General features: G+C 45.8%; 1 protein-coding gene across 2 annotated transcripts in view; it reads right to left on the reverse strand.

The window, feature by feature from the left end:
* Window positions 1–23,730, reverse strand: part of SWAP70 (switching B cell complex subunit SWAP70) — a 33,273-nt gene extending 9,543 nt beyond the window's left edge. Inside the window, exons 1-7 of one of the 2 annotated variants that reach the window (XM_042813794.1) lie at window positions 23,581–23,730; window positions 17,608–17,748; window positions 13,205–13,378; window positions 5,687–5,914; window positions 2,926–3,072; window positions 2,571–2,679; window positions 991–1,172 (exon numbers count right to left, since the gene is read on the reverse strand). In XM_042813794.1, the coding sequence (XP_042669728.1) occupies window positions 991–1,172; window positions 2,571–2,679; window positions 2,926–3,072; window positions 5,687–5,914; window positions 13,205–13,378; window positions 17,608–17,748; window positions 23,581–23,679 (1,080 nt within the window). In that variant the 5' untranslated portion in view covers window positions 23,680–23,730. The remainder of the gene's footprint in view (window positions 1–990; window positions 1,173–2,570; window positions 2,680–2,925; window positions 3,073–5,686; window positions 5,915–13,204; window positions 13,379–17,607; window positions 17,749–23,580) is intronic. The other variant, XM_042813795.1, reaches the window with a different exon arrangement.
* Between the last annotated feature and the right edge of the window lie 695 nt (window positions 23,731–24,425).

Consider the following 24,425-nt stretch of genomic DNA (forward strand, 5'->3'; position numbering starts at 1 on the left):
AGGAGGCTCTCCACTCAGCAGCCAACGTGTTGGTGAGCACTTCAATGGCTCTTCTCCCTAATTCCAAGGCACACTCTTTAAAAGGCATCACGACAATAAAACACATCATAGCTCCCCCTGCAAGTCTTTACAGGAAAAAATAGGAAGCATATCTGAATTCTAATCAGTGTCTGTGCAGAGAGCTATCACACATGCTCCTCGTTTCAATGATCCATCAGCACATTCAGCCCACTGTTGGTGCACAGCCATAGCAGAGGTGCTTTCAGCCACCAGATTCAGACTAGAAGCTGTCTGTGAGGAAGTTATTCAGAAAGCCTTGTGCTAACGCTCAGAAATTTCTAGAGCAATTCTCAGGCTTTCAAAAGACAATCCAACATTTACAAGGAACAAGCATTTAACCAACATATAAACGTTATGTTTCTCAGCTCCGTAAATCTAACACTTCTGCAATATAATTAAACCTACACATATTCACAAAATCAATTCACAGCTTTGGAGTCTTTGTAAATCCAACTTCTATCTCTAGAAATTAAGTCTATGCGAGGAGGAGCGTTCCACCCCAGATAGTTCACACAGCATTAGAAAAATTGCCTGGGAAATTCAATGGGAAGCCCCCTGTTCAGCAGACATTTCCAACGGGGAAAAACCCAAACCAACAACCAACCAGAAGTAATTGAAAATGTGAGAGTGCCCAGCCCCCAAACGCCACGCACAAACTTCAGTAATGTTCACATGCACAGAGGATGGGGCCACAACACACGGGTTACCCTGAGCCCACAGATCCCCAGAAATGGCTGCAGCAGTGCGCCAGGCGTTACTGCGGGCTGCAGCAATCCATTACCTGGGCACTCGAGCTGGCACAAACTCCCCTCCTCTACTGAAGTTTGCTTAATGTGCCTCAACCCCCGAGCAGCCAAACGGACTTCAGAAGCCCATCTAAACTGCGGAGGCTGAGCCTAAAGCGTGCAGGTCAGCAGCTCGCACTCCCACCTTTCTCACAGTCTCCAGCTCCTTCTGCTTGTTCTCATTGGCCGCCTGCAGCTCCTTCATCTGCCTCTCCAATTCCTCCTGCTCAGCCAAGAGCTTCTGGCGCAGTTCTTTCCGTTTCTGGCGTGCTTCTTTGTGGGGCGGAGGGCTCCCCGCCCGCAGCAGGCTCACGGTGGTCTGTATGGCTGGGAAGGAGCGTGCAAAACACAGGGAGAGTAGGAGAACATCACTGATGGGAAACACCCAACTTTCCAGACAGCCCAGGGAAATGAATACCTGTGCTGGGTGGTTTTTTTTCCTGTTTTAATGCGTGTTTAAATCAGAAACACAACCCCTAGTAAAAGGAACTTGGCTTTCAATAGGCTGCGTGCCACAAGAAGGTCAGGCAGTTCCAAGGCATTCTGTCAGTTCTGATACTGATGTTCAACAAGCAGTGGGCAAACCAATTATTTGTGTACCTCACTACAGAAACAACTCCCACATTCCTCACTGCCAGGGTTCATCAAACCTAATCAGGAAGTCCAAAATGTTATCCAACATACATGTTCACCAACGTTCCCAGAACTGACCTTACATATTTTCAGTCTCACTAGAAAAACAGTCTTCCAGTAAGCAAGCAGTTCTTATTGACTTATATTCAAATAAGGAAATAACAGGCATCAGAGCTGAGGAGAATGCTTTTGATAGATATCAGTATCTATATATAGATAGATACATATATCTATATATAAGATAGATATATATATCTTATATCTATCTTATAGATAGATGCTTTTGATAGTTATCAGTACACACTTTTTATCTGCCACAACCGCGAAAATAGATCTCATCTTGGAACCAAGTAATTCTTTGTACATCAGACTTTGGTGCAAAGTACATGCTTCAGGTAGAAAGGAAGTATGAAGCAGCTCCAAATAGTAGCAGAGTAAATACTGAAACGTTGCACATGCTTAAATATTGTTGGCAACAGTGGATTTGCAAAAGCCTCTGCCTCACCCTGCAGAAGACGTGTGTAAGGTCACACTGTGCATTACCCAGGAAGGTCTCAGACGGAGTAACTTCTTTGTGGTAATAGAAAAGGAAGTCCCAATTCCCAGCTTCACCCTCAGCTCACCAAGCCAAGCTACCTCAAGCAAAACCATGAAAGCAAAGCCTATTCATGATGCTGAAAGAGACAAGCTTCCCCTTTCTCCTCAAATCCAACAATTCCCTGTGTATTTCCTGCCCTTCTCACCTGCAGAAGAACAGCAAAAAAGCAACTAAGAGTCATTTAATTTGGGCTGCTTGAACTGAGGCACCTGAATGAAAGAAGGCAATTCCTACCCTATGACTCCCTTCCTGAGTCAGTTTCCTCAAAGGTGACAAAATGGAAGCCCCAAAATGGTAAGACCAAGCATTTTAAAACTGAGTAAAGCACATCTCATAAGGCTTCAGCTTACTTTAAAGCAGCCTGATCTAGAGGATGGCAGCCCAGCCCGTGGCAGGGGCTTGAAACCAGGCCATCTTCAAGGTCTATCCTTAAACTTTATAGAACCACATCCTGTGATTCTATAAAAATAACTCCAACGTTTCTGAAACCTTACCTTGAATCCACTCTTGCTTCTTCTTTTTATCAGAGGCACTGATCTCAAAGCTTTTATCAAGGCACTTTATAAGAAAAAGGCATTTCTTTCCATCTTTGTCAGGCAAGGCCTACAACATATGAAAAAGGATTGTTCTTGCAGACATCATTAAGGTACACCATCAAGCCCCATTTCTGCACTTATCTTTTACATATCTACAAATACTAATATTAAAGAATGTTTACACAAAGAGCACGTGCAGACTGCTCCATACAAAGTAAAAAAAATGTTCTGTTAATAGAAGCTGTCAGAGGTCACAAAAAATATACATTCTTTAGAGACAGCCATGGATGGTTTTCTGTTTGTTTCCTTTTACCTCTACACAACAGTTGCCGTCCAGTATGATGTCTCCCTTCTTGTCCTTTAGGTCTTCACTTACATAGTAGGAAATAATATTGGGTTTTAGTACAAACCATCGTTCTGTCCAGTTTTTCCTTTTGTGACCTTTTTTCAGCATATAACCCTGCAAAAAACAGCACATCTGAAAGGCCTGGCCCATTCTGAACATCTCAGTCTTTTGGTTACATAAAGTCTTCTGGTGGCATAGGAATTTCCTAGCAGAGTACATAGAAAAATTAGCTCAAGTCCCTACAGACAGTCCCTACACATTTCCACCCCCTAATACCAGCATGCTGCTAATTGTTTGCCCCATGAGAAACAGCACCCTGATCCTCTGTCCTGCTTTCAGTAACAGGATTAGCTTAAGAACTAAGTAATTATTGTGCCTACTGCAAGTCCTTATTATTTGGTCTCTCTGATTACTATTTAATTTCCTTCTGTCAAGCAGAGACATTTGCCATCACTGAGATTTATGGCTAATAATTTAATAAAAGTCGCTATTAAAAAAAAATCATTCTATCCTGTTTAGATGCACACCGTGGTAACAGATGAAGATGTGGGGGCTCTGCTGTGACCTGGTCAGGTATTACTCTACAGTTTCAAAGTCAGATGGTAGTTCAGCTGCCATTTCTGAACGATATTCCCTCCCCCCCTCTTTATTTTTTTTCTTTAATAACGTATTTTTAACTTGACTCTAACTTCAGAAGTCCTATCAGACAAAACTGAAACACCCATGTCAACAGAACTGTGAGAAAGCAACAGAGAAAGCACCGTACCCCTGATATTTCAGGTTAAGAGAAAAGAGAAAAACGTTCACGGTTTCCTTTCTACATCTATCAGCTACAGCACACTGGATATAAGCAAACAAATACGCTCTGACAAAACCAAAGCTGTCTCTCTCGACAGGTCTGGGGCAAAGAAATCAGGACATTCAGAGGAGCCTGTTTGTTTTTAGAAAACAAAACCACACACACAGAGCTTGGCTGTGCTCTGCTCCTCCAGCCCACCAGCTGCAGCCAGAGCCCAGCCGTGCCTATTCCCTCGCCATCCCACCCCTTGCCCAGGACAGGAATGCACAGGAATGCTCTGCTCCCCCGCACGCAGCCGGAGGTCCGGGTGGTCGCCCCGGGAAGGACTCCTGCAGCTTTGCCCTTCCTGCTTTGAATGATCCTGTCCATAACCAGTGTCTTTCCCTTCCTCATACACGGATAGAATTCGCTTTCAAAGCCAGGCCAGACTGATATTTTCCCTGTAAAACTGCTGCAAAATCTGCATCTATTATTTTCTGACAGCTCCTGGGGTTATTTTACACCAACTACCAGAGAAGTGAAGGACACTTCTTTCAGAAAGCTAAAACACAATAAAATCTAGTTGTCACTGCAATCCTCCTCAATCCTAGAGACCCAGAATAAGTGCACAACAACAACATGGATGCTAATGATGCGTCACTCATAGCTCGAAGCAATAAACCAGATCATTCTACCTGCCAAGAGCTACAAGGGAGCATGCTGTGGCTGAAGCAGACAGGGTCAGCCACAGAGGAGCTCCATTCTCCCTTAGACCAGTGACTGTCGCTGGTGCTGGGCCACACCTTGCTGCAAACTATTTTTAAGCATTAAGGAACATCTCACGGGCACTCAGACATCCTTGAGAATGAGGCCGAGCCTCTCAGAGAGGAAAGAAAGGAGACAGTCAAGGAGGAGGAAAAAAAAAAAAGAGAAAGAGACAATGCCATATAGAAACCAAAATAAGATTTCCTCACAAATTGGAAGTGGAAAGTCTGATAGGAACTGACTATTTTATCTTCATGTTATTAAACTGCAGAATGGCTTTATGCTATCTGACTCAGTACGTGTGTCTGCCCCATCCCTCACCTCCAATAAGCAACCAGGAGTTAACAAAAATAGACCTCAGCATTGTTATATGGATATTCAAAGCAGCTCCTGTGCCAAAGCACTCTGATGATTTCTTCAGAATGGCTTTGCTCAGCCTGCCAAGAAAGTCTCTGTTTCCATTCTTACCAAGAAATTAAAGAAGAAAAAAAAAAAAAAAATCCACATCAGGTAAAAGTCAGTGTTACACAGTTCTCTAGCTAAGCTCAGCTATAAGCCCTCAGGTCCCCACAATACTTTCCAGTTTTTAAAGCTGTTCCTGAATGGATCATCTGGAAATCTGCAGAACCAAAGGGCTGACAGAAGCTTGCTGTGGAAATGGGGCTCAGCGTGACTGTGTCTGAATACAAGTGAGCTGTATTGCCTGCTAAGCACCAGAAAGGAGAAAGCTCTGCAGATCCCCTACACCTTCTCGCCCTACTGAAGTGGGGTGACTTAGAAGAAAGGCTTCAGCCCAGCATTCCTTTGTCCAGACCAGGCTGAATACACAAGCTGTATCAGCACAACTTCTATTTGCTACAGTGTTTATTTGCATCTGGAAAAAACATTTCCAAAGACCGAAGAGTTGTCACGAATTAAGAACTGACAGCTGTAGCTACTTTGTCAGCTAGAAGGAACTGATAATACTATAAAAACCTGTATTTCAGTCAGAATACACTTCCTTTTAAAATGGAAATTCTCCCAACATGCAGCTCATTCACCGTACTGCAATAACTATATCAGTTGCTCTCTGATAAAAATAAGGTCATACTAAAGAACCCTGATAAGTAATTCATCTAATTCTCCCCCTGCTCTTTATCCATCAGCCATCACAAATTTAACACTTTCTACTTACGCAGTCCTTACCTGTTTGAGTACATCTAAGATGAGCTCGTTAAAGACTTCGTTAACTGCCATGGACACGGTCTGTCGGTCCATGCCCTTACTGAACTGCCCGCTCCCGATGAGATCGATCAGCTCCCACGCAGACAGGCCCTCCCGGCTGGTGTTGAGGGCAATCTTGTAGAGGTCAAACTGCTCCTGCTGCCAACCTGCTCCCATTGCTTCTGTCAGCTTTTTAAGCAAGTATTCAATCTGTGAGGAAATATAAGCAGAAATTAATCACTTCCAGCAGGCGTAGAAATCAAGAGTCTCAAGAGTAGCACAGTTTATAGTGTTGAAACTCCTTATGGCTGCGCTCCCATTCAGGCACCAACATGGTGCGCTGCTCAATTAGCAAAGACCTCAGGACCAGCAGCCTTCTGCCTCGGCTGAGCTCCTGATGGCCAGCCCCACCTGCAGCTCCGCTCTTCATCACAAAGAAACAAATCATTAACCTGCGAGCCTCTTCTACATTCAGGCTCTTACAGGATACAGATCTTCCCTGCAGTACCTTCCAGGCCAACGTGACTGAGGTGTGAGAAAGCAGGAAGTTTCAGAAAGTGTTTGTGGAATAAGAAAAACAAACAAACAATAAAAAGAGTAAGGTCGCAGTTTGGACAAGCAAAATGAAGAACCACTGGTGCACGGCCACGTCTCGGTCTTCACCTGCCCCTCCACCACACCACTCCAGCTTGGCAGAGGCATCAAAAAAAGCAGAAGAATCTATTTGTCATCTCTGTTTTTATTGTTTCCAGAATGAACTCTCCTTTTCCTTTAACCTTTCATCATCATCCTGTACACATTACCACAGTGTAATGCTTCTAATAGCTGCTCACAATAAACACAGGAATATAAAGAGGGAAAGAAAGTCGGGTGTGTTTTGCAGTTTGTTTTGCAGCACGTTACTGTTCCTTCACTCTTTAAACACCACACGTTTTGAAACTAAGCCTGCCTGCAACTTCAGCACAGGCAAAACGTTAACGGCTCATAAGGAAAACAATTAGTGAGAGTCTTTATGCAAGGACCTCTGCGCAACAAAGTAAAAACGCACTTCTGCATTTCCTTCGGCGTTGCAGACAACCCGAAGCAGAGCTCGGCCCGGCACCCCCTGCAGCTCCGGGCGCGGTGCGCTGCTCCCTCACTGCCCGCAGATGCGCACAGCTGGCACCGTAACAGCGGTGTACGGTGCCTCACCGAGAGCGGCAGAGAATTATAGAACGGCCTGGGTTGAAAAGGACCACAATTATTATGGAGTTTCAACCCCCCTGCTATGTGCAGGGTGGCCAACCACCAGACCAGGCTGCCCAGAGCCACATCCAGCTGGCCTTGAATGCCTCCAGGGATGGGGCATCCACAGCCTCTTTGGGCAACCTGGAAGGCCTAGACCAAATGCTTTTCAGGACTTCGTGTTTTGTTTGTTTTGCTGGTTTTTTTTCCACTGATGTTGGCCTGCACCACTGGGGAGCAGAACACAACTCCTTCTAGGGCTGAGGAAGCCCAGCCCACTTGAATTGCTTAACTACAGGTTGGTCAGCTCTCAGCCTGCCTAGCACCCAGCACAGGAGGTTTAGTAGCACCAAGAAACACAGAGACACCCAGCACACCTCCCTGCGAGGACCCAGCTCAGATGTGCTTTGGATGCTCTACACATGTGGATGCTACAGCTTCTCTCCCACAGCCAGAGCAGGCAGATCCCTTCCTTCCCTGCTCATTTGCCATCAGGAAAGACCCAAACGTGTACCAGGAGGCACTGCCTCGGCAAAGCTGAGAAGTGCCAAACCTGGAATTCAGCCTACATACAACTGTTCTTAGATTTCTGCAGCACCCAAATTCCTTTAAATATCTTTTCCCCATGCTGAAGTACAGCCTGCCCCAATAGGAGCTCTGCTCAATGACCCAGGCTTCAGGTAAAGCAGAGGCTGCAGAAAGGAAGGCCCAACAAGGAGGGTGTGAGACCTGCCAAGGTGCTGGGCAGTCTGACAAAGAAGTAAGGCAGAACACACATAATATAGCTACAACGTGTTATCATGTTACACACTAAAAAGAAAACAAAGTATCCTTTAATGTTATTTGTGCATATTTCTACTCTATTTTGATTGCTGGAACAAATGCAAACGTTTAAGGCTACTCAGCTCCCCTCTACGAGTCACTATCACCACAAATATCCCAAATCCCATTAAAGTACACAGAGCATATTTTAAAATACATTAACTCTTTGTATATTACATATTGCAATTTAAACGGTCTCAGAACGTATCCTTCACTCAGAAAAGCGTGGCTAACCCAAGTCCCACACAACTTTTGTCAGACGTCAGTGCTGGGGTGGGGCACGACTAGGGAGCAGTGTGAGGGAAATACTGAGAAGTAAGCTGGATCAGGCAAATATGGAAGCGAACAAGAGGCCATTCATTATGGGCTCAAATGAGGAACCTCTGCGAGCCAACGATATTTCCCCTCCTCCCCGAGGAGACGTGTGAGCTCAGCAAATAACTGACAAATTAAGGCTGCTGGCTCACACACAATCTGCCCTTGTGGTTAAAGAGTAGTGTTGAAAAGCAAATGTGAAGCAGTGTTTGCTGCTGTTCTGACAGGGCCTTGCTCGTTCTTTGATACTGCTGGGGTTGCTTTAGGACTAACGCTGCACCCACCGCCATGTTCCATAGCATGGAAAACCAGTTCCATTCCAAACCAACACTTTTCAGCCAGAACTCTGCCAGCAGAAAACAAAAAGAATACAAAGCTCAGGGGCTCCTTAACACAAACTGTGCAGCCTGCCCAGCATCTGCTCTCAGAGGGCAGCTGTTCTTCTCTCACGCTGCAATACCTACTTGCTTTCCACTTCCAGGTATCCCTGGCACGGTTCTCCACAGGGAAGGAAGTTTCACAAGTGTTTCACATATTCTTCTGATACATAAGCAGGCCTCTTAGAGGAGGAAAAAGGAAAAACGATGTCAAGGAGGCTTCCGTGCCCAACAGAGCATGGCAGACAAGGCTATTCTGGTGTGTGCTATTCAAATAGGGTTTGTGATATTAATAGTGCAGACAAAAAAAATTTAAGCTGTACACAATTCTGTACAAGTAACGTGGCAACAATCACGGCCTGTTCCACAGCCTTCATCAGTTCTTTTCCCCACCCCATCAGAACAGCACACTCTCTCAAATCAAACGTTCAATTTTTCCTTTCCACTACCACCAAAAATCCCCACATTTGAAGTCATTAAACTAGACAGACAATAACTCCTCTGGATCAATAGTTGGTGAAAACAGTGCCTCACGCACAGAGCTTTCATTCTAGTTATATCAGTTTTGATTCTGAATTGCTAAGGGTCAATTCCCAATCTATCATTCACAGTATCAGATGCCAGCATACAGAACACAGAAACAAAAGAGGTCACAAAATATTTCTGCAGGAAATATCTCCAGAAGAATCACTACTGGCAACTTGAGACTTTCACCACCCATCACCTCATTTTCAAATGCACAGCAAAACCACACAAGATTCAGAGCCTCTTTGTCCCAGCTGGGAGGATTAGAGATGACACACATTAACGCAGTAAAGACCAGAGCACAAAGACAAGGAGACTGTACAAATCGTGGTTCCTTAAGAAGCCAGACCTAAAAAGCACAGACAGGAAGTAGACAAGTATTGCATAAAAGACACGATGTGAACACTGCATTACAACAAGAGCGTGCCGCCTGCAGTGGACCTATCTGCCAGTTTCACCCTTGAGGTGGCCCAGGAACACAGCTTACCACATACCACAGCTCTCAGGCGATAAAGCATTCCCAAGCCTGCAGTCACATGTCAGAAATGAGAAAGGGGAAGTGTTAGGAAATCTTCACATACAACAGAAAACGTCCGGTTAAACAGCATACGACCGAGTCTGACAACTAAAACAGGAGGCGTAAGGAAATCTCATGACAGACGAAATACTGTTCCTTTTATGGCTGCAGCACTCCTCACCTCTCTTTTGTTTTCAGCTCCTCGTGGAGGAGGTCAGCCCTGCGAGGGCTGAAGGAAGCACACATTTCAATGCCTGTGTCCCAGATGGCTGAGTGGGAGCACCTGGAGGAGAACAGGAGCAGCTCTCCCCATGCTCTGCTCTCTGACACCAGGAGCCACACAGCTGCTCGTTAAAGCTCTGCCCCCTGCACACTGCTGCCATTGGACAAGAATTGTGCCAATTCTGGAGACCATCCACCAGGAACAACTCTTACTTGAGCAAACAAAACGCAGCATTGTTTTCCTCCAGTCTGCCTTCACTCAGCTTACAGAAATGCTGCACCTCACATATACCACAGCTTCTCCCTTGGATTGGGAAGAAGGGAGATTGGATGCCGTTTCACATTTTCTAGGGCCACAAACACCTTAGCACAAGAGACATTTATGGACCCCTGCTCCCTCCCAGCTCTCCTCTCTACAGCCCAAGGCCACCACCAGCTGAGCATTCCATATCCAATGGAGAGGCACAACTCTCGTGCTTGTGACTCGACTGCTCACCATGACACAAAGCTGCATCCCACCCCAGGCCCTTCCCCACACCGGATTTCACTAACGTCACTCACTCCTATGCCAAGTTGCCACCTCTCCTTACACAGCAGGGCAAGAGCCCAGGCCAAGCATTGCTTCTGGCTTCCAGTCTGACCTCTGCTAACAGAGCAAGGAGGCAGCTTCTGGCCCTTGTGTTATCCCCCTCTACAACTTCTAAATTTCCTCTTTGTAACTGTTTTCCTTGCTTTCTGTTTCCAAAGATTTCCTCAGCCTACGCCTCTGAAAGCTTTCCAGACTGTTCTTCCTTTTCTGTTTGAGCAGCGGCTACAGCACTTCAATTTGCTACCCACCCAGCACTTGGGCAAGGAATCAAGCCCAAATGCTTTGCAGCTGGGGCAGCAGCCCCGTCCCTGGTGTGCGTTCTAATAGGAATGGCCCAGCACAGCAGCACCTGTGCACAGGTGCACCGGCAGGAACGAAAGACAGCAGCCTCAACCTTCAGTCAAGGCGGTGCAAAGAAGTGAAACTGCACACAAGCCAGAGAGTTTTCCAGATAAGAGGTGGTTCAAACAAGCACAGAAACAGTTTAGGTCATTAAAATCAAAAATCAGAATCCCAGACAGCCCCAAGGAGCAGGTCCTGGGAGGAGGAGGAGGAAGAGAACTCTGCAGTCACATGATGTTGTACCAATACCTTCAATGGAGACCTAAGAAGTTTCTCTACCTCAACCTTGCCATCCACAAGGTGAAAAGCAAAAATATTCGTGTGATCCCTTTTCCAGCATGAAAGTACCACACAAGTTTCTTAATTCCTTATAAAGGGAAAATAAAGTTCAAAAGCCAAAAAGCCAAAGAGGTGGGTGGGAGGAGGGGAAGCAGCTGGATCCTGCACTAATCACTCTAAGCCAGAAACAGCAGTAAGTGGCATGTTGCAATGTTCACAGCCAAGGATAAGAGAAACAAACAGGGAGGGAGAAGCGCTTGCTCCCTGGCTGCGAGGTTATAATGATTCATGAGAGGTTTACATTTGTCTTGCCCAAACATAAACACTACAGAACACTGCCCTCCCATCTGCTCTACACTTTGCAAAAAATCCCTGCTCACAGTTCATTCATAGATGATGTGCAAGGCAATTTCACTTCACAGGCGGGCAACATTATCAAGGAGTAAAAACTGAATACATAAGCCAGTTTTAATACGAACTTGGGAGGCATAAAAAAGAAAAATACCTTGACTAGGTATCAATATCACTTTGAACACTATTGAAAAGAGCTGTTTTCAGAAGGAACTTCTCAGTATTGAGATAAAAAATTGCAAGTTCATACAAAAAATGCCTTCAAAATCTGGAGTTGAGATTTAATGTTAAAAAAAGTACTAAAACAACAACCAAAAAAACCATAAGAACTTAAAAGGCAGATATGAAAGGTCACATAGAGAAAGAGAAAAGCCGATCTAAATTAAGTTTCCATCTTTACTTTTGAAATTTTGAGTAAAAGGGAGTAAAGGTGGAATTTTCCAGAAGCACAGACAGCACCAGGAGGACCAACACAAACCAGAAAGAAGGGCATTCACAACAGCATTCCTGCACCAACTGATTACATTACCTGTATGGTCTAAGGCAAAAGGTTAAAGAGCATATGGGGGTATTGCATATGATAAGAACAGAGCAGCCTTTCTTTGCCAGGCTCTACAAGCTTTCCTTAAGGAGTGCAGCATGATTTACATCATGCAGTAATCGAGGAGATGCAGACACACATCCATGCCAATGAGTTTTAAAGATAATCCAAGTGAGAGAGCAATACAGGTGGACCCTGGAGACTAAGGATGGGAGGGAAACCTGGTTCCATTAAGACAGGAGTTGTCCTGGCTTTTAGAACTGTGATCTACATCCCCCAGAATGAACAGAAAAGACAAGGTAAAAAAAAAAAACAAAACAACCAAGGGAAGGCAAGAAGGCTGTCCTGTGTCTCCAGGGAATCAGCATGTCTGGTAGCAGCCTGTCATCATCAGTACAGCACAAACAGAAACACTGTACAGAGTGAAAGTGCCCTGCAAAAACTAAGCGACAAGGCAAAACCAAGTGGTTCATTTCAATATGGAAAGGGCAGTAAGTAACAGTTAGGCTCAGCAGCTCGGAGCTGTGGCATGTAAATCAGACTCTTTTCATCTTTGACTTTTCAACAATTTGAAAAAAAATATATTTCAGTGCTAAGCTGCAACCCCCCCAGGATTTCTGCAGCAGGTTTTGCAGAAGATGGTTAATGCGTAGAGTTCCACCTGGAGTCCTTCTTCCCTCACCCCTCCCCAGGGGGAAAAGCTTTAAATTGTGAAGATTCCAAAACCTTGCTGTAGGGTTACCCATACGAGCACTGCCTGTACTTGCCCACCCACTTGAAGTATAAAGAGACTTCCCTGTTATTTTGCTCACTGCTGTTTATTCCTACAAGCATTTCAAGCAAAAGCATTCAGGTGGTGGCTGGTTTTGATCAGAAACAGACATCATCTGAAAAGTCTGCACTTCTCCATTTCAACAGGAGGGCGACATGAGACTGAAGACTCATCTTGCAAGCAGAGAGCACTTTTTTTTAGCATCACGCTGTGCAAAATTTGAATCAGGCATAAGCGAGTTCTGTATTAAAGATCCCAACATGCACTACCCATGAGTGAGATGAGAACCTCAACAGCCCCAGGTGCATGTGCTGGAGTTTGTCTCCTCAGCACCAGTCAGGCCTCACAGTCTGCAAAACAGGGCATTTACAGGCAGCACTCCCACTTAGCCCAGGCTGTGTAAGTGGCAGACAAGAATAGCAATCAATATCTAAAATATCCTGCAGGATTCCCACACATGCAACCTGCAAGACAAAGAAAAGCATTCGAAGCCTTAGAAAAGAGGAAAGTAGTTTCTATGAAAAAAATCATTTTCTCTGAAAACTCCAGGGTAGCAATCATTGACATACCCAGCTGAGACACTAAGCAAAGCAATGCTGAACAGCACAAGTTTTTGTTTCTTACCTCCTCAGGTACAATGATTAAAGGGTACTTGTCCTCTGATAAGAAGTTAAAAATAACCCAGACTTTAAATGCATCTTCATCACTGATCAGCAAAGGACTTTTCGAGAGGTTCTTTTTAGCACACAGAGTCCAACACATTCTGTTGAATTCAACTTTATCAAAGTTCCCTTGAACCTAAAATGAAGAAATGGAACAACAACAACAATCAATACATAGGAATGACACAGGATAACAGACAGATGAAATTTAACAGACCAAGTCATATCAAAGCACCAAGAGATTCTAGTTTGTAAGCAGCACCAAGGCCGAAAAAGAGCACAAACCCAGCCTGCTCTGACTTCCTGCATGGGGTAAACTGAAGAACTTCTTCCAGCAAAATCCGCATCCAACCTCCAATTTCTGGTGGAGTTAATAACACCCTGACTTCACAGGAAGGAGGCCACTGTGATTTTGTCTTTCCTCTAGCACACGAGCTTTGGATCCCAAACCTTCTGCATAAACATTTTTAGTTCCAACTGCCCTTCTGTTGCACTGCTACTAAAACACCACCTAATAAAAGTGGAAACCATGAGAACGAAAACTACATGTGGACACACCAGTACCAATACTGGAAAAGTCTTTACGTTAATAAGCCTTTCTGCTTAATGTTGCTGAAATGTAACTCTTGAAGAAAATATTCACAAATGTAACCTTGCTTTCTTTAATATTAATACACCTAAAGTCTTTCGTTTTTCTCAGACTCTCAAATCCTCTCTTTACTGATAAAAAAATTTCTCTTGCTTGCATTATCCTTCACCATACCTAGCATCTGTACATAGCCATCTGTGAATTATTTACATATGTGAAAGCTTTCATTTCCTCTATTTTGTTTTTAAACCTCGTTGATGCTACAGACAAAGTATATTTATCTCCCTGCAGCTTTGCCATGCTGCTTCTCTGCCAACACAAAACCAATAAAGTCACATTCTGCACCTTTACGGAAGTCTCTTGGTATTTTGGAAATCATGGGTAAGAAAAAGGTTTTTGCACCTTGCCTGGGAGCACCACGGGTAACATCCTGTGCCATTTTCTTACGATGGGCCAAACCACACAGCCCTTGCACCCCAGAAGTGCCCTGCTAGTTACCCTGCTCCTGAGGTGACACGATGGAGCAGGAAACCTGCTTTCCTACAGGCAGCAGCACTCCAGCAGAGCAGCAGGCTCCACAAGCAGCCCATGTTTTGGTGGCAGTGACCACAGAGGGACAGATGGAACAACAACTTGTGCACGGGCCCTGGCTGGGGTAAGAGATGGTGGTTCCTGCTTGTGACACCTGAAAGAGGCACCAAACCCAAGACACCCCCAGCACCCATTGCTGCCAGGATTTGGCAGCAGCCAGCAGGTCTGAGGACTGCTCTGCCTCAGGACGGGCTGTACTGCACCAGTACTCCCATGTTAGCATCCTTCCTTCAGACCTCAATTCCCTCAGAAGCTCAATTGTGGAAGGGACTTCATCAAGTGTCTGAGCGGCATCCAGAGCACGGACACTGCATAGAAATTACTCTGGAAAGATGATCAGATCAGCATACAGGCTCCAGCTCTCCACAAAATAACTCTAATCCACCTTCACGGGTTGTTTTGTTTTGTTGGTTTTTTTTCTCTAAATCATCACAGGCTGACTTTTAAAGAAAGGATGTAATCATAAAATCAGTGTTCTGGGGATGCTAGGAGTTGTGGGTAGAACTAAGTAAACTACATGCTTTTCTTTAATGAGAGATACTATTTTTCCTGAGCAATTTCACGTGGCAACGCTAGCTATTTCTGGTATGTACATTCTTGAAGTACATTTGTGCATGGCTGTGGGGGAAGCAAGGAAAAAAGCCACAACCAAAACCAAATCAGCTCTAGAGTCAGGTCCCTACTACAGTACTCTGGACTTTGGTTTCTTCCACTGGCAGCGCTGCTGTCCAGGTTACTACATAACAATTACTCTGAAGTAATAATTACTCTAAATGAATGCACCATGGGATGTAAGAGAGATCATTTCTAAGCACTGCTTCAAAAACTGAAAATATTTGAAGTTTCTAAAATTATATTTCAACTTATTCACAGAAGTACCTCTAGCTTAATTAACAGAATGCAAACATAGAAACATTCCAAACAGGAGGAACTGATGGCTGAAAAAAACAAGTCATAAGCACACATGCACATTGCTTTTTAAGCACACAAACAGAACAAACGTCTTGAGATCAAGAAGTTTTCTTTCTGATCTCACTCAAAACAATTAATTTGCCAGAAAATACAACCAGAAATTGAGAGAGCATTCTCTATATCTTGGGGTATAAAGTACTGGTCCCTCTTTAGCAGCTTTACTTAGTATGAATTCATGACATCTGTACTGCGATCACCTCATCAAGAACAGACTATGCCTTAGAAGAATGAAAAAAAGGAGTTCCTTGTTTGCTTTGTTGGGTTTATTTTAAACAAAGGAGATGTGCCTGAATCAGTGACTTCATCCCACTGCACGCTGCCTTTTGGCACTGATGTGGTCATCTCTGAAAGATGAGATGTCACAACCAGCGCACAAAGGTGGCCTTCTGTCCAAAGACTTCACTGATTTTCAATACTAGATGTCTAAACTCTGAAGAGACGTTTAGTCAGGATAACTAATGTGAATTTAGAGACTATTTAACCCTGTTCCTAAACATTTTCTGTTGGCTGTTAAAAGAAGCCAATGACATGGGTACAACCCGCTATTATCAGAAGCCAGAGCAGCATATAAAAGAAAGCAGCACAGGAAACTACACACAGCTGTGCTTTCTTTCCAAGATAGCATATCCCTTCTTTTGCCAGGGGGTAGGAAAGTGCCCCGGGGTAGCTGCATGCTGTAACTTCACACCAACAGGTTTAGGTAGCCAGGTCTTTCATTTACAAATTGAAGTGTTATTTAATAATTGCAATTGCTGCTCTATTCCATAACTCTTCTCCCTATACACCCTTTAACAATAAAACACAGATACATTTGAAAAAGCCTTCTGCCTCTCTTTGACTCAATGGCTTGCTACTACAGATGCTACTAACAACAAACCTCTAGTTCAGACTCTACAGCTATAATCCTTCACTCAGAATAAAACAAGGGCTCTTATTTCAATCTGTGTACAAGCTGCTCGGTCTCTGTTGAACCTTACAGGAGCTCAGACAGCCAACACTAAGTGGAAATGAGATTATAACCTTCCAACGGACAAAGGCAGATTCTCCCACAGCAAGCAGCCAAGACAGCAGGTGGGTGGGTATCTGTGGCCAGCAACTCCCCCACATGGAGCAGGGCTCTGCCACTGGGTAGGAGACAAACAGACTAGAGAGGCAGAGGAGCTTAGCCAGATACACAAAGCTTTTCTTGTTTCCAAGCTGACAGACTGCATCTCAGCCATGTATCATATTTTCCACCAGTATTAAGTGTAGATTAAAGCAGCAGCAAAAGTCATCAAAACGCGGTTAAGGAGCTTGCGTAACCTGCAACCGTCACATGGGTGACTTTCCAGCAGGAGGTCACTTTGGGACTTGATGTTTTAAAAGAAAGCAACCATCCGTGTGTCTCTGCAGCCACAAATCAAAGTTTGAAGGTTTCTGGGTCAGCCTCCAAGAGAACTCAGTGGTACTGCAGCAAGTATTGTGCACTGCCTAGACCAGTCTCCCAACCAAAGCTGCTAGAAAAGAAGTATGATAGCTCTTTGCTTTCAGAAATTTCAACCTAAACTTGACACACACACAGCCCCCGGAGACCAGCTCTGGCCCAATGCCTGCCTCTACTTAGAATAAGATGGAGGGCAGCATGGGGGAAACCCTGCTGCTTTCCAGAGCTTCCCCCAAAACAACAAACATGCAACCAAAGAACTTTCAAGAACACTCCAACACCAAGGGAAAGAACTCGCAAGGCAAACCTCAGCAGCACCCCCTGACATTCCTCACCATAAATACTAGGTGGGATCTATTTATTACAATTTTTCATGAATAGACAATAAAGATACTTTTCCTGTCCTGTCTGCTGATGAGTCTATGGCAACGTTCTTTTGTAACCGTAGTATGGATTGGGACAACCTATAGCTTTAAGACACTTCCAAATAATTTTACACTGCACTGTTTCATTAATATGAACACACTGCTACACAAGCACAGCATACAGAACAACCAGATATAACAGGAAATGGAAACCAAGGAAAGAAAAACGAGCAGAGCATACCCTTCCATTTTAAGGCATTCCAGAGCACTGCCCCAAAACAACCCTGCACAGACACTCACAGCCCAATGCCTTCAGACCAGCAGGTTTCCTGCAAGCAAAGGCCTGCTGTAAGGCTGGCACGCTAAGGAAAGACACTAAAAAAAATGACAAAGGGAAAAACAGAACCCAAGAATCCCAAACTTACCTTTTCCAAGATGAATTTGTTTAAATAAGGCATGTAACCCTGATTGGAAACTGGTCCTTCGTCATCATCCCTAAAGTGTTCTTCCAAGGCCACAGGGTCATGGGGAACATTTAACACTGTGCACAGGTTATGAGAAAGGACCTGGGGACAGAACAAACATCAGTGACACCGCTGTTGGGCTGCATTTCCTCCAGAGCAGAGCTGTGATTCAGGAGCCTGTGAGCAGAAAATGGCACCTTCGTGTCAGTGCCAGTTCTGCCCTGAAGATTTTTCTCAAAAAAAAAATGGAAAACACCAACATTTAACTAAAAGAAATTGACTGCAAGGATTTGACTGCTTCACATAGTTACAGTGGTGATTCAAACAAATCTACTGCTACAGAAGCTGCCCTTTATATGCATACTCTTATGCATTTGAAAGCCAGGAGAGGCATGGAGAAACACCAAAGTAGCATGTACACTGTGAAACTGGGCAGCTAGGGAAAGTGACCACCAACAGCTAGTCTTGGAAATTATAAATTATTATTACCCAGTGAAAACAAGTATCGAGGAAAAGAATCCAATATGCCACCTTTAGGTCACAAAGAAATGACCATTCCATTCAGAGTATTAACTATGGATTTCTCTCATCTGCTTGCTTTTGAGTCACTTTTCAACATTCACCCCAAGTTTTAGATGGTAAAAGAAAAGGAAGGGTATAGAAAAGGGAAGAGTTCAGACATGTCTCTACAATTCTTATTTTAAAAAGGTATTTGCATGTACTATGTCTAAAGCTTAACGCCCACCAGCCCTCACAGCTGAGAAATGGCCTTCAAGAAGAGGAGACACACTCCATTAGTTTTAAGGAAGTACAGAATTGCTGAAAACTGACTGGTAGCCTATGCATCTTCACTGCTCCTACACAGGCTGAGCTTTGCACGCCTGAATGGTGCCAGCAATAGAAAAGCAGGGCCGGAGTACCAGCTGCTCCTGCGCCACCAGCACTTTTCTCACATAGAGAGCACTTTTCTCATCCCTTTTGCTTTCACTCCACCTCCTGAGCCAGGTCACCCCCTGCACACTGCTGCCCACAGCCCTCACCCTGGGGACAACGCAGGGTTAAGGTTCTGGGATTGTGCACCAGCAGCAGGAGCTGGGTTAAGGATACAGCTGCTGTGCCCAAGAATGGTTTGTGCTGAAAAACATACAGGAGAACCAAAGGCAGAAACACAGGTGAAACAAAATTAGGCAGAGGCTGCGAAGTAAGACATGGGAGCTTGAAGGATCCAAAGTCTAGGAAATCAGACACCTGCCACACACCTGCAATGTCTCTTATTTTGTCCCCGGATAAATTAACATATATATATTTTTCATATATGCACTAAGGAGATATACAGAGTCTAAGCACTAACTGCACAAAGTCCTACAAAGTCAGCTCAAAATAAAAGTTCAGTTCAGCAGAGAATTCCTCTCCGCACGCTCTGAAAGTTTCCACTTCTTTCAGAAAAGCACACATCTCCATAAGAAACACGTTTTCATACTAGCCAAAGCCACTAGCTGTAACAGCTGCAAAGTTACAGAACAGGAAAACAACAGCATCAGCCCTACCACAACAGAAGCTGTATTTCCCAAAGTAGCAAAACAGTATTTACAAGATACCACATTTCAGGCCACTCTCCATCAGCAGTCTATTCTCTCCAATCTATCCTTATTTTAACAAACTGTACCCAGTGAGCCCTTGTGATTCACATGTGGGGGGAAAAAGCACGCCATCATGCATGTTTCCCCTTCTATTTAAGGCTTCAGAGGGATTCCTGACTTTCTGTGGGGGGAAGCGGATCTCATTTTTGCGCCTAGATTACAGGGGCTGTAAAGGTGGCTAAGAAAAACGTTCTTCAAATGTAACTGATTTAAGCATGTTACCAACATAACTTCAATGTTCAATAAAACACTTGCTAATCATACCCTCTCCACGTTAATTCTCCCCTTGGCCTTCTTGCTATCCTCGGGCTGTCAGAAAGCTGCTTTCCACATCCAACAACCAATTACCAGGAAAGAATTCCACTTTCAATCATTTCTAAGGGCTGCCTTATCTGCCATCTCCTCTGTGCCCAGTGCTCTTTTCATAGCTCAGGAAATTCCTCCACGCCTGCCAAAGCCTGCCATTCTTCAACATGGCCCAGCACCAGCTGAATTCTTCCCTCACAGGGCAAGCCTGAAAAATTCTGCTCTGAGGTCTCGTTCTGTCTTGTTTCATTCTTTCAGATCGCATTATCTGGACCATCACAGACCCAGCTTTAATGATACACTCTCTTTTGTAGAAGCTAAGAAAAAATCAAATGGAACAAAGCAAACGAAAAAGCTCCAAACAACTAACAGCCAAGGAGTGGATTAATTAGGGTAGGAAAATCGCCCTGCCATGCAGAAACTCTATCAACCATGAGGCGGTTTTGCACCAGCGAGGGTTATTCCCCAGTGCCGTGTGGTTGCTGGGCAGCTTTCTCCTTTCCCAGCACCTGTTGTGCTCTGGATGCCCATCTAACAACTTACAGCTGCAGCAGGTGGATCCAGTGGGGGTCCCCAGGCCACAGCCCACTATGGGTCACAAGTGTTCTGGAAAGGGTCCACAAAGACACCGCTCTCCTTTTTTTTTTTCAGTCAGGAGTTTTATTAGAGAGGTGCCCATGGGTACCAAGGAGATACTGAAGGTGTTCTGCTATACAGATAACCCAGCACCAAAGGTCACCGTAGCTACTGCTACAGACTCTGGACATTGCTTTACCTGGAGGGCTAAACCCCAGCCCAGCTCTATTGCATTGCAGTCCTTCCAGAACCTCATACAAGTGGAACTGTCACCACCTGAGTGGCACCATTTCAACCTCGTCCATAGAAGCGACCTGCATTTCTAAGAGGGACGAGAGCTCTGCCACCTCTTGCCCAGTAACACAAATTTGGCCCAGATGACAGTAGGACCATTAAGAGGACAGATTATTTCTACAGTGGCTATTACCGGGTTCCTCCGTATTTTTCCTTTCCTTTCTTTTCCACCTTTTGGGGGTCTCCTCCCTCCCCCATCTCTCTTTAATGCCTGAAAACGCTGGCAGCACAGACCCCGACAGCTCCATTCACTGGCCTCGTGTGAATTCCTTCCAGGACATTCTTGGCTCATCTCTCCCCGACATCCATGTCAGCAGCCACCCCGCCAAAGCAGGCCCACACAGCGCTTTCCCTTTTCTCTCCTAATCAGCATGAAACCAGCACTGAGCAGGCCCTTAGCACAGCCATGAGGTGTTTTTGGGCCAGGCCACGTCACAGCACCTCAGCAGCGCAGCCTCCTCGCCCACCAGACGTGGGCTCACCGATGGCAGCTTGGCCATTACACCAAGCCTGGTTCCCAGCACTGCACAGTCCACCTGCACGGTCCTGGGGCCGGGCTGCCATGAGCACTGAGCCCCGTGTGCAGCCCTGCAGCACGACTGCGGCCCTGAGTCACCGTGACTAATTTCCTACTGCCCCTCAGAGCTGGACAAAGCCAATTGTCCCACGGGGTCCGGCCCGCTCCTCACAGACTCTCAGCCTTTCCAGCGCCTCGCTGCATTGTTTGAAGCCTTCCTCTCTGTCTGACCGGCCCTCTCACCCTGATTACACCATCCTTCCTCTTCCACTGGCCTCTGACTTCCCATTTAGCAGGAGGGCAAAGTGAAGGTATGAGGTACAGTAACCGCATAACAGCCCAGGTATGACTAAAGGCCAGTTTAAGTTTTCTAAGCTTCACTGGCGACTTTGGTTGCCCGCACCTTGCCGGTGTGCCTGAGGCCACATCCTGCACCAGCAATGCAGGACAAAGTCTGTCCCAGTGGCAGCACGTGGAGCAAAACAGCCAAATAACCCCACTGCCAAAACAGAAAGTCTTACAGCAACATAAGGAAGAGCTTTCAAAGACAGAGTAAAAACAAACTAGTACAAAATATTAGTTCCAATATTACACATGTACCACAAGGAGCATTGCTGGCTGCTAAGTGTAACTCCATTTAAAGCCACACTCAAGTTCCAGGTGAAAAGCAGACTGAACGTTGACACATTTGAGAAACTTTTAAAATAAGTCAATTTTAAAATGGTAGAATGAAAGAAAGGAGAGACTGGATTTAAATGTAGGAAAGCAAGTACTTGCATGCAGCTCATACTCGAACCTCAACAGCAGCTATTTTATCCACCACAATGATACTTCAGCCTTTCCACGGCAGTGTTTGAAAGCTCTGTAACAAAATGATGATTGTGTCCATATTTAAACATGTAATTTAAGAAAAAAGAAATAAAAACATCTCTATGGTGTACAAAGATGGTAACATCTGTCGTTATAACAGTAGAGCTTTTGGAGATTACTTGGGACCTTCTGTACATCCATGCCAGTACTTTACTCTAGATCACACAACTTGCAGATCCACGGTCGACAAGCTTTCCTACTGTGAAGGGAAGCTCTGTGTGTTGCAATACAGTATGCTGCTCTCTGAAAACAAATAGATTTTTACCAAATTTTTTCATGATGAAAGATTTGTTAAGTTATTAAATACTATTCATATTGCTGCTGATCTCTGCTAACCTGCTTACTCCAAGTCTCCTCTCTGTTTTATAGGGGTGGTACTCCTTATTTGTTGTAAACACAGACAGAAACGCATAACCACAAAATAATTCCCTGGTACAACACAGCCCCAAGTCAGTGAGGCAGAGCCCCTGCCCTACCGCCCCAGTAGATACAGCCATGCAAACACAATTTCTCCATAGTAGGACCATTGGTTCAGCATTCACACTCATCCTCTGCCACAAAAAGGTTGCAGAAAAACACTCTGCCTCTTGTCAGGTTTCCTGAAAACAAATTCCTGCTGGCCACAGAGAAGCAGCAGCCTCATTTTAGCTCCCCCAGTGCTACTTCCCCAAACGCCTTTGCACCAGAGAAAACTACAGAACCACCAAGGCCCATTGCTTTTCCATGCCTTTTCACTAGCATGAAACAACAAATGGCCTAGGAAGATGTTTGACAGGTAATGAGGAGGCAAGTTTAGTTTCCTCTCTCGTTTGTTTTACCTTTTTTTATACACGAGCATTTGCAGGCATGGGATGCTAACAAGACCAATAACTGTGCTTTGGTTTGGAAGCACAATTGTTCTTCTAGCACCCAGCGTATCAGCCAGCAATCCTAGCACAGAAACACCTAACTCAGGTGGAACGTGCCGGGTGAGCCCACCTGGTGACGCCTCACGGGGAGCGCAGCACAGCAATCACAGCCCTGCACACGAGGCAGCACGGGGAGAGCAATGCCGCTCTAGAACGCAAGAAGGAAAAGCCCTTCACACGAGCCAAGCCAGCCTCGCAGCCCTGCCGGCCCTACAAAGAACGGAGAAGAGCAAGGGGCTGCCCACAGCCAGCCATGTGCTGCAGGTGCTGCATCACACTGCCCACGGCAGGGCCGATCTCCCCAACATCCAAACACAGCGGGCAATGCAAGGCCAGAGCCACAACAAGGAGCCACAGTTCCAGATGTCAACAGGTGTTGTGCTCTTATTCAAAATACTTGTTTATCCAATCGCTGCTATTATCGCCAGCCCCACAAAACGGGGCCAAGATGGGACCGGGCTCGGCAAGCTTCCCGGGAGCTCTCTTTAGAGCACAGACATTACTTCAGAGCTTGGGAGGCGAAGAAAGGCACAGTTGGAGCCTCTCGATTAATTCTTCTCGTGCGTGCCCAAATAAGAGAGCGCTGCAGAGCCCCGCTTTCCCGTCGGCAGGCCGCACCCCGCAGCCCAGACGTAGGGCCGGACGGCGGGGCAGCCCCACAGCGGGCCGGGCGCTGCGGAGGCTACACGCGGACAGCAGCGCCGCAGAGCCACGGGCCCGGCGGCCTCGACGGAGGAAAAGCAGTTAACAGCCCCTGGCCGGCTTCGGAACGCGCGGCCGCGTGCCCCCGGCCGCCCCGCCCCAGCCCCGCGCCCCGCCTTGCCTTGAGCTGCGACTTGGAGACCTTTCCGCTACGGTCGAGGTCGAGCGCGGTGAAGGCGTGCCAGATGGCCTTCAGCAGCTCGTCCTTGAGGCCCACCATGGCCGGCCGGGCTGCCGCCACCCCGCTCCTACAGTCGCTCACACTCGGGTTCTCTCTTCCCGTAGCCCGCCGCCGCCAGGCCCGCCCCGCACCGCCCCGGGGGCGGGAGCCCGGCCCGGCCACCACAGGCGCCTCCCCGCGCAGGGGTGCCGCCCGCCTCCCGCCGCCTGCGCTGAGGGGAGAGGGAAGGTTGGCGCCCACCTGCCCGCTTTACCCACTAGCCGGGCAGCCAAACACAAAGCAGCGTGTCTAAAGGCGGCTGCAGTCACGAACCCTCAGAGGGAAAACAACTAAGATAGCTGGAAGTTGATGATTATTAGCTTTAAGCATCTACCTCATGCTTTATATGCAGACTTTTCAGAGCAGGGTCCTAGCTTTTTTTTCCCCTCCCCGCAGAGTTGAGAGGTGGGCAGCACCTCGTTGCCTTAAGTACAAGAAAACAGAAGACAAAGCGCCCCACAGAAAGTAATTGTGAAGGAGGAAAAGCACAAGCTTCTCTGCAGTTACTCTGGATTTACATGAGGTTGATTCCTTTGCCAGCACTTGCTTCCCACTAAGAATGTGAGAAGCCAGCTCAACTCATTAGGGCAGTAGCCCATGCTCCACACTGGTTCCCATAAGCCTCACCTGATCCATCTTCTGGTGAGCTGATCAAGAAGTTTTCTACCTATCTTGTAAGCTTCTAATACATTATTTTGTGTATATATATACACACACAAAATACACATGGTTCAACCACATGTAAG

The sequence above is a fragment of the Centrocercus urophasianus genome, unplaced genomic scaffold (genome assembly GCF_019232065.1).
Source record: "Centrocercus urophasianus isolate 14NV4802_14NV808 unplaced genomic scaffold, USGS_Curo_1.0 seq_14, whole genome shotgun sequence".
Lineage (NCBI taxonomy): Eukaryota > Metazoa > Chordata > Aves > Galliformes > Phasianidae > Centrocercus > Centrocercus urophasianus.